Source organism: Polistes canadensis, unplaced genomic scaffold (genome assembly GCF_001313835.1).
Source record: "Polistes canadensis isolate GaletaPanama2010 unplaced genomic scaffold, ASM131383v1 scaffold_83, whole genome shotgun sequence".
Taxonomy (NCBI): Eukaryota; Metazoa; Arthropoda; class Insecta; order Hymenoptera; family Vespidae; genus Polistes; species Polistes canadensis.
Window position 1 is genome coordinate 412,459 of NW_014569630.1, and position 11,291 is coordinate 423,749.

General features: G+C 28.5%; 1 protein-coding gene across 1 annotated transcript in view; it reads left to right on the forward strand.

The window, feature by feature from the left end:
* Positions 1-4,979: 4,979 nt before the first annotated feature.
* Positions 4,980-11,291, forward strand: part of LOC106786809 (SET and MYND domain-containing protein 4-like) — a 24,887-nt gene continuing 18,575 nt past the window's right edge. Inside the window, exons 1-2 of the mRNA XM_014748589.1 lie at positions 4,980-5,358; positions 6,304-6,451. Coding sequence (XP_014604075.1) covers positions 4,980-5,358; positions 6,304-6,451 — 527 coding nt within the window. The remainder of the gene's footprint in view (positions 5,359-6,303; positions 6,452-11,291) is intronic.

Sequence of the window (11,291 nt, forward strand, 5' to 3'; positions counted from 1 at the left end):
ACCCCCACCCCCGCCACACCTCGTTATAGTATCAACCTTTTTTTGTATTACATTCTCAATCTCTCACTCACTACTCTCTATTCTCTTATTTTTATTTCTATTTCCTTTTTTTCAATCATTCCCTATAACTTAAATATTTTTCACAACAATCCTAATTCAAATACAGTTAATTTTGATTCGATAATTATTGTTATTCCTGTTACGTATACAACGAAGATAGGAGGATATTGTAGTGAAATGCGTTAATCGTTGAAAGAAAATTTGATTAAAGTTAGAGATAACTGCAATTAGCTTATTCTGTTCCTCGTTACTGTTACTGGACTGTTACTGTTATTGCAACACTATTAACGTATCTTTGCGCTTGGTGAAACATTAATGATCGTTCGAACGGTTACAACGGAAGTTAGCTTTGTGAAATTAATTAACGAATTAACTGGGTTTATATATCACCTATCACATACACATATATATATATTACATTTTACTTTTACCTTCGTCTTTTGTTATATTCAATTTTTGCGTGAATATCTTTCTCTCGTGCAAAGAACAAAATATGCCTAAATTATAAAAGTTAGTTTTTCAATTTGTAGAAAATTTATTTTATCGATGAAATAAAAAACAAGAAAGAAAGAAAAAAAATCTAACCTTGATAATGTTCGTTTGATGATAAATCTTGATATAATTCAAAGTAGGAAAGATGTTTTGTTACTTTTGTTTTTTTCTGATACAAATGATTAAACCAGCTGGAAAAGTTTTAGTTGGGAAGACCATTTTGCGAAAATGAAGATTACTAACGATTAAATTCTATTGAAATTATGTCATAGTTCTCGTAATAATATACGAAAGATAGAAAGAGAGAACTAGAAGGAAGAGAATGAAAAGGGATGGAAAATAAGAGAGTAGAGTAGATAGATGATGGAGGTACCAGAGTAAACGCAAAATTTACATTTAAATGATACATTGACAATAACACGAGAAACAACGTTCTTGAGAATGTATAGTCTCTCCCTTGAGAAAAATTACTCTTATATCTATATGTGGTTGCATGTATTTATGTTCGTGAAGCAAGGAACTTTAACATCACGATATAGAATTTTCATGAATATAGTTTGAAATATGTTACGAGTTTTATAGTGATTTTCTTCTTAAATCTAAAACATCTATTCGTAAAATAGAATAAATTTCAAACAATTTTCTCAAAATATATACATAATTATAAATTGAAAATAATTATTAAATGACAATAATTGTGAAAGTTATATCTTATTAATAAAATATTTCGCATAATTTCAGGTGTAATATATTGCACGAAAATATTGATCATTTAAAAACGATCGTAAAATTTCGTAGGAAACAAATTCCAAATGTCAATTATATTTCGGAAAAACATTTTGAATATTTCATTTGAAAGGTAAACTATATTATATATATATATGTGTGAAACAAGGAAAATCCATTAGATCTTGTTAAATCGATGTAATAGGATGCATTTAATGAACACCATCTAATGTAATAAGACCGACAATATACGTTAGCAGTTTGTCGTTACTAATTAGCTTATCCCGTACACGAACTCTAATTAACTTCGATCTAACACTAACTATATGAATAAAATATTATTTAATTATCTATATATACGTGTATATCACAAAATGAAAAGATGATCGATAAATTAAAAAGAAATAAACCAAATATAAGTATCACTTTACGAATAATATATCATTGCAAACATTTATCAAATTAGTAGAAACATAGGAAAAATATTCTCTTCATCGAAATATTTTTTTTTTGGGGCTGTGGGGTGTAGGGGAGGTGTTTCCAAAATGCTTGCAAATCTAAAAAGAAATTCTCGAGTACTTCGGATACTTTTTCGGATACACACCCTACTCGAGAAAAAATCCTCGACCCTAGTCTAAACACATTTTCAGCTTTTCTTCGCATATCCTCCACTTGTTATGCAAGACTTGTGGTACTACTACTACACGTGGGGATGTTATTAACAAAAATTTAAGGATAAAAGGAAATTTTTATTTTACTTCCTTTCTTCTTCTTTTTCTTCTTCTTCTTTTTGATTATCTATCCATGTTTTTATCTAAATTCGAGATCAAGAAAATTAGGTTCGGGGAACAAGCGTTAAGTTCAAGTCTTTCATTAGGTACTCGATGAAAATGTCATTAAAATTTACGTAAGAATATTCGTACCATGTTATCTAACGAACACTTATACATTCTATTTATTTCTTTGTGTGTGTGCGTGTGCGTTTCTTGTCCGTATTACTTGCTTGCTATGCCTTACAAGTCATTTACCATTATCGCATACGAAACACTTTGCATCTAAAGAAGGCCATTAAAAAAAAAAAAACAAAAACCACAAGTCGTGTTCTCTTTATCGATCAACTCAACTATGGTGTTTAACAACCAAGAAGACATTTTTCGATAGACACGTCGACGGACGACTAACTTTGTTCCTTTAGAATCGATGATGCGTACAAAAATTTGTTCTTACAATGTTTCGAGAAAATGTAATAACAATATCACACAATAAAAAAAAAAATTCATTATTATGATAATTATATTAGTCAACGATTAAAAATGCAAAATATATTATATATTTAAACGTTTAATAATAATGTATAACTTAAATATACAATTAATCAACGATTTTAATTATAGAGAGAGAGAGAGAGAGAGAGATAAGTTAATAAAAAAAAAAAACAAAACGAAGGGACAAATGAAAAGAAATCTATTTGACGTTTTTAAATGAAAAACGTTAATAAAACGTAGTTACAAAAATTATGTTCACTCTCGAGATTGCATACGCAATGTATATAGAGGAGTAAGGGGTGGGAGGAGGGATAGGGGGAAGGGGGATTAGATCACAGTTGATCGAGCAGAGAAAAAATATCCTTCCGAGATAAAAATAAATATAAAAATCTAACGTAACTATCACAAGGAAAAAGAAATTCCAAGTTAAAACGTACCAAAGACAATTTCGATTTTACGAGGAAACATTACCATCGATGCCGATGCTAATATTCCTCCCAATGTAACTAACCGAATATGTTGTTAAGGTGCAATCAATTTTTCTTCATTCGTATAAATTTGATATAACAAAATGTTCCTATTCCTTTTTCAACAACGGGAACAAATTTCTCTGTTAACATTATTACGTAACGAAATACAAGAAACGCGAAACGAGATAAAGTAAAAGAAAATAAAATAAAAAAAGAAGAGAAAATATAATATAAAAAAAAAAGAACAAAATAATATGTCATATAATAAAAAAAAAAAAATTTCTCTGTTAAAATTATTACGTAACGAAAACCCCCCCAAAAAAAAAAAAAGAAAATAAGAAATGCGAAACGAGATAAAATACAATAAAATAAAATTAAAAAAAAAAGAAAAGAAGAGAAAATATGATATAAAAAAAAAACAAAATAATATGTCATATAATAAAAAAAAAAAAAAAAGAAATTAAAAACACGTCCGCGAGTCCACCCAATTTTTTCTTTCGTTGAAAAACTTATAAGAACCCACAATCAATATTATAATATATTATAATATTATTATAATAAATAATACAATAAATCGTTCCTAGAAATAGTAATAAAAAAAAGAAGCTAATATAACAGGACAAAGTTCTAATAAAATGAATAAGAATAAGAATAAGATGAAAATAATATTATTATATTTTATCGATTAACAAAAATATGAAAATAATATTAAACTTTTCATTTTGAAGTTTTTCTTCACGAACACCGTTAGATGACGACTCTGCCAAGGTAAGATAGGTATTGCAAAGCTGATCCACGTTCTAGAACGACGAAAATAAGATCACATGCAGTGAGTCGGGGTTACATCTAAAATTATTCTAACGTCGAATAAGAGAAGGAAAGAGAGAACGATAGAAGGGAAAAGAAAAAAAAAAAACAAATACGAAAGGAAATAAAATAGAGAGAAAGAAGGTGGAATAATAAAACACGTAGGACGTGTCTCAAGAGACTTTTCCTTCCTTCCTTCCTTCCTTCCTTCCTTCTTTTTTTTTTTTCTGCTACTGCAGTCTAATACTTTCCTGTCTTTAAAGTAAAATCCTCATATAAGGAATTTAAAAGTTTTTCTTTAAGAATTAAAAAAACATGTGTCAGGTAATTCTTAAATAATCATTATAAGATTTGAACTATCATCCCTACCCCTCACTTCTCACCCCCCTCATCCAATCCCACTTCTTACTTTCCCACTCCCTAGTGTAAACTTTGAAAATTTCAACATAATATAATATATTGATAAATAAGAAAGGGGCCAAAAGGGGATAAAAGGGGGAGAGGGGGAGGAATAAAATAAGAATAAGAATAAGAGGAAGTGAACTAAATGGTAACTCTTGTCGTTGTTCATTGTTAGCATAACTTTGAGTTACCCGAATAGAGAGTACACGTTTAGGATGGGTCAAACTGTGTATACCAGGAATAGATCGAGCTTGGTGAAACCATGTTACACGTTTGAAACCACTAGAACCGCATAAACCACTTTTCTTCTCGATCCGAATCATCTGGTGTATACGATACTCGATCTTCTGTTTATAATTCAATAAAAGTGTTAGTGTGAGCATATATATATATATATATATATGTAAAGTGTATCTAAGTGTCTGTGTATGTGTACGTGAATATAACGAGTGGAATAAAAAATTAAAAGAAACGTTTTGATCGGTGTGTATATGTATATATGTGTGAGTACGTAACCTTGTTGAAATTCAACCAACAAGATTAGAAGATAATAAATGAAAACCGTATTTGTATTCGGTTTAATTTCGTGAATGATTAAACTTTGAATTTCATTTTTGTTTGGGAGTGTATTATTACGATAATTTTGTTAATTTAATCTCGTTGAAAGTGAAATTAATATTGTTCATTTTATTAATTAATTAGTGAAGACATTTGGAAGTTTAGGAAAAATAAGTGTTTACGTTATAGAAATAGAAAGATGGAATTCAAGGGAGATTTTAATAAAGATGGTAATTCGTTCAAAGAAATATGCAATCGTCAGACCATTTGTTCTATCACAGAAGGTTTCTTTTACGAATTTGCAACAGTGATGAAAGGCTTGGTCGGTATGAAATGGATCGAAACAGTTTTTAAAGATATCGATAACGACGAGGATCGTTTACGTGCTATTTATACTAATGACATATTGAAAGAACATCTTCATGAGACATTAAATCACGTTAATACTTTCTCCAGAGACAAGGATCCTGTTACGGCTAAGATGAGGAGAATGGATGCAACTGATATGATCAGTAGTGGTCAATACGAATCTGCATTGAGTTTGATTAATATATCGGTCTTGCGATCACCTTCCAATTGTAAGAATTTTTATTCCATGTTTTTCCCCTTTCTTTTCTTTTTTTTTTTTTTCCAACAAACAAACGCGTTATTTCATATTTTTCTCTTTGTTTCACATTTAATTTACGAAAAATTACACACACAATTTATACTTATATTTATATAGAATTGAAAATAATATTTTAAAGTATAGAAATACGTTATTATTAGAGAGAGATAAACCATTTAGATATTTATATTTACGTATCATAATGTGAGAAATATTATAGATAGCTAAGATGAAATTTGGAAATCATCATTCGAAAGTATAATATTTATCGGCATTCAATCGAACTTTCAACGATCGAATTATACAATGAAATACCTTCATCGAAAGTAATTTACTAACAATAAGTTTTCATACTTTTTCTCAAGGATTCATTGAAAACCATTAAGTGGATACAAATATTTGAAGTTAAATGTTCGAACACACACACACTATTAATGATATTAATACGATTTATTTGATATATCTTAACACACACACACAACAATTCGTGAAACTCTTGAAAAAGTTAAATCACACACAGGGTTCCGAAAAAAAAAACAAAAAAGAACACCATTAATTTAAAAATTAAAAAAACCAAAAACTAATTTGTCGATAATCTTTGAAAATCATTGACGAAATATTAAGAACAAAGAAAATTTATTAGGTAAATGGAATACACGCATATCAATTGTATTCAAGACGTAACAAGTTGAAAAACATAATTAGAAGGTAACATTCATTTTCTAAATGATTTAGTCGAGATAATAAATTGTTCAAACCTTCTCGAAACTCTTCTTTCAGGTTTCTTGTTTCTCTCTCTCTCTCTCTCTTTCTCTCTCTAAACAGCCTAACCTGACAATGACAGATGATCAACTTTGATAAACGCATTATTCATTCTCTAAATTCGATAAATGCACTGAAAGTATTTCTGTTGCAGTTGCATTGGAAGCGGTCGATTATGGTAGCAGTTTACTTTTGGCATACATGAAAAGGGCAGAAATATTTACCTGCATGAAGGAATATAAATTAGCGTTGGAAGATTTGTACTTGGCCGAAGAAACGAATGATGTACCACCGAAAATGAGGTAAATTTCTTTATTTTCCTACTTTTTTTTCTGTTTTTTTTTTTCTACCTAGATTTTAATTTTTATAATATAACAAATTATCGTTCGAAAAAGACAAATTGATACTTTATTTTCAAACCGAAAGCGATATAATAAAAAAATCCATACAAGTAAAAAATATTTTTTTCTAAAGCTGTGTTTATCTTCCGATATGATAGTGAATAAAAGATACAGATTTCCATGGAAAACTCTATGAATTAATGTCTAGAAAATCTAGCCTGAACCATTGCAAATCGATTTATAATTCGATAAGGTATTTTACACGTAGACAAAATAGTGTACTTTAATTTAATATAAGTTTTAATAAAATCTATTCACTTTTAGTATAAAATATATTTAGCAAAACTTTTCAAAGAAATTGTAAAGATGCACAATTTACAGCATTGCATTCTCTGACATTCTTTGAACCTTTGCAGATCAATTTATAACTCGACAAAGTATTCTACGCGTTGACAAAAGAGTGTACATTAATTTAATATAAGTTTCATTAAAATCTATTCACTTTTAGTATAAAAAATATTTACCAAAACTTTTCAAAGAATTAGCAAAGTTGTACAATTTACAGCATTGCAATTTCTGATATTTAATCTCTGTTATGTTTAAATATTAATTTGATATTCTATAGAATATCAAAGTATTATGTTCAATGCTTAAAAAAAACTAAGAATTCTTTTGTTTCTGACTTCATTGAAATGCACTTTGCATTGATAACAATGCCGAGGAATTACTAGCAATGGCGAATTTCCGTCTATGACGGTAACATATATAAAAAGAGAAAGATTAAAAAGAAAACAAATGGAACAAGCAGAGACAGATATAATAATATAAAACGTGGGGTGGGGACGGGTTTTTGTGTGTGGTAAAAAATAAATAATATATTTAATTTTTTTCGAGACAAAGAGTGGTTCAAGCACGTAAAAATTCTTTCTTACTAATGGTTCGATCAAACGCGTACAAAGTGAATGATAAATTTTAACCCATTTTAAAAATATAATAAAATTTGTATATAATATATAATATAAATAAATTTTAACCCATTTTAAAAATAAATCAATTTGTAACCATTTAAAACCATTTTCAAACTTTCCATGATCGATTTTTATTTCATATCATGAGATAAATGGTGACTACGTTTATTGCCAATATATTGGAAAATAAATAAGGATTTAGAGATAAGTAGCGTGTTATTTGTCGTTAAAAAAATGGCTTTTAGTGCCTTCCCAATCCACACACACACACACACACAAGCACACCTTCCCTCTCCCATTTCTCAAACGCTAAAAGGCTTCTCGTAAAAATAATCGATCGTATCAATCGTTTATCATATATATGTGTATAAATACATATATATATATATATAGGATGAAAGAGAGAGGGGGTGGAGGGTAATGGCAGCATCGGATTATGATATATGCGTCTAGTATGAGATATCAAACTTTTACTCTGTATATTTTTTCGAATAAAATATAAGTAATAGATATTATAATTCGTGATATAAATAAAAAAAAAAAGAAAAATATTTAAAAATGATTTATATATTTCAAATGTGTGAATAATGTTTGTAATCGGTTTTTTCTTTATTTTTTAAATCAAATCATATTTCTTTTTTTCATCTAAAAATTTACATTATTATGTGTATTATGTGTACTTAAATTATAACGTTAACTAGAATTATATATTACAAATAGGTATCTTAAAAATGTGTATATTTAACAATAAATATTTTTCTAATTTTCACATTGTGTCAGAGAGAAGAAAATAATTTGAAATTGTAGGGTTTACGTGTTAAAAATACTTGGAAAAAGAAAAGTACGTAATTTAGGTTTGACCTGAGAAATATCGAGAATAACGTTATCTCTTTCACGAAGAATCCGATAAAAGTTAAGAAAGATAGGAAAAGATCGAACAACCCGTAACTGGTTATAGTAAAAAAAAAACGTTCTCTTCATAGTATATAATATATATCTTTCATGTGTTACCAACCAACACGTCGTAATAGTACTACTTTAAGGGATAAACTATAATATACAGCTTAAAACTAGCTTTTTCTGGCGCTTTCCACCCCATTCCTCTTCTTCTCCTCCCCCCCAAACCACCACCACCATCACCACCACCATTACCATCGAAGTCGGCAAAAATGAATTGAATATACGTGAGAAAAGTACCGGTTAAAAGAAAATCTAACAAACGATAGAAAAATATATATCGGTGTGAAAGCTTTTTAAAAGACGAAAGATTTTATACATATATATATAAGGGTTGGTTATAGTTGTAACATTATATATATATATATATTGTTATATAATGTTATATATATATATAATGTTGCCACTATAACCAACCCTTAGTACCCTACCCCTCCCCTTCTCCTTTTTCTCAACACTAAAACCTTTCTCTATTTAATCCTTGACCAATAAAAACCTTCTCTATTTCTCTTTATTTACTTTTTCTCTCTCTCTCTCTCTCTCTATCTCGACTTTCTACTGGATTCGTTTCCAATTATATCCATTTTTACTCTTATTTTTCTTTATTTTTTTTCTTAATCCTATCAAATAGAGAGAAGAAAAGGGGTGGGTGGGTGGTAGGGGGAAGGAAGATAGATTATCGGTGAATTACATCTCAATTGAGAGTTGGACGATTACCAATTTCGTTTACCAATTTCAAGCTTAGTTTACTTTTACCTGAGAAAGGATTTAAATTTTAAAGAAATTTCGATAGAATGTAAACAAATTGATAGTATAGTTTATTCCTCTCGTCGTTTAATGGGAATACAAATTTTACATTTTCTATAAAGTTTTTTCTGTTTTTTTTTTTTTGTTTTTCCAATTGGTCAATACTCGTTTTCTTTTTTTTTTAATGATCATGAGACAGTATTTTGTAAGATAAATGATATGTAAATAATTCAATTTTCAAGTTGTGTGTTTGTATGTGTGTTTAAAATGCAGTCATCGATTAGAAGATAAAAAGAAAAGATAGAATGAATTAATGAACAAGAGAAAGAGAGAGAAAGAGAAAGAAAAATAATGTAAGAGAGAAATCGATAAACGTGCTGAGGGTAGATAAATATATTTGTTGTGTACATGGGGGGATATATCATATGAGTTGTATTGTAGATAGATATATAGACACTGAAGTATCTAGAATGCATTTTTATGGATCGATGCTCGAACTATCAACGTGCTAGCTTTGTTCTTCTATTCACAAGATCATAAATCCTTGGGAAATCTGTAAATATCCGTAATAAAACATTCCCTAGAATATTTTCTAGTATTCTTTTCGAAATAATATAACATCTAGTAAAACAAATATTTCGTCTGTGTGTATGTATATAAGTATGCAATTTTATTTCAAGATATATAGATTCAATTTCTTTAATTTTATTCGATTGAACAATTAGGTTAATTATATACTTGATTAAATAACACGAAAATAAATGAAAATAAGAAATGTTGATAAATTTATTGCAGCATTCAATATTATACGAATGTTTGATTGCACGATTTTTCCTAATTTTTAAAAGTAAGGAAAATATTATTTTTAATGACGATAATATTTGTAACGTTTTGTAAAAATAAAATAAGAACAAAATGATTTGGAACGTTGTAAAAACATTTGGACACAACAACGTATTAAATATTTCAATAAAATATAGCGGACTATACTTTTCATTTATATAAATATTACATCAGGTATACACAACTACCATAAAAGTGTTAAGTTTGCATTAGGGTTGCATTAGGGTTATGCTCAGAGTATTTATAGGATATTGCACTCATAATTATAAAGTTCATTTACTATGATGTAAAAAAAGTTTCATAATGTTCAAATAATTTAACATTATTCAAACTATTGTTTGTAGGGAAAATATTTAACTATCACACAAAAAAAACCATTAATATTTCGATATAAAATCTATCCCAGAAATCTATTCTCGTCAACAAGATAATTAACTGATTAACGATAAATTAAAAAAAGAAACAAGCACACCTACGAAAATTAAATAAAAAAATATAAATCGAATAAATATACAAGACCAACCACACCCCACCTCCACCCCAATACGAATCCCTATGAACAAAGAGAAAATAATTCGATTGAAAATAATTTATTTTTGGGTATAAAAAAAAAGAAAAAAATATACCTAATAGAAAATAATGCAACATCGTATTGAATCAATAAAAAATGAATATAACTGTGGAAAAAAGGTTGTGAAAAGTTTCATACCCGTTCCATTTTCACCAGGATGGTCTTGCAACAACAGAGGAACAAAAAAAATATGTTATTTCGCCGTTGGCATGATCGATCGATGCATAAAGTTTGTTCTCTCTCTCTCTCTCTCTCTTTCTTTCTTTCTTTCTTTCCTTCCCACTTTACGTAGAACCATGGTCTGTTTCGAGACTGGTACCGATCGACCCTCCAACCCTTTTACCTCATCTACTCTTTTACTGCTATACTAACCTAGGATTAACCCTTGTTCGCACGAACAAACCTTTCACGACGAATCCAAAAGTATTGTAACATTATTCGATAAAAATACCTACGATACTGTATATCGTTTGTATTTTTATATACCATTTTATATAGTTAAAATACTCAATACTTTTATAAAAGGATATTTTGAAAATAATATATAACAATAACAAATAAATTTTATTGATTAGGTGGATTATTGATTTTATACACATGCGCAACTTTCGGAAAGTCATATAAACAACTTTTAATAAAAGWATTTTCATAGAAGAGAAAGTGTCAGTCTGAAGGTGCATCTCGAGGAAGATGGTTGACAGAATATATACTCCGT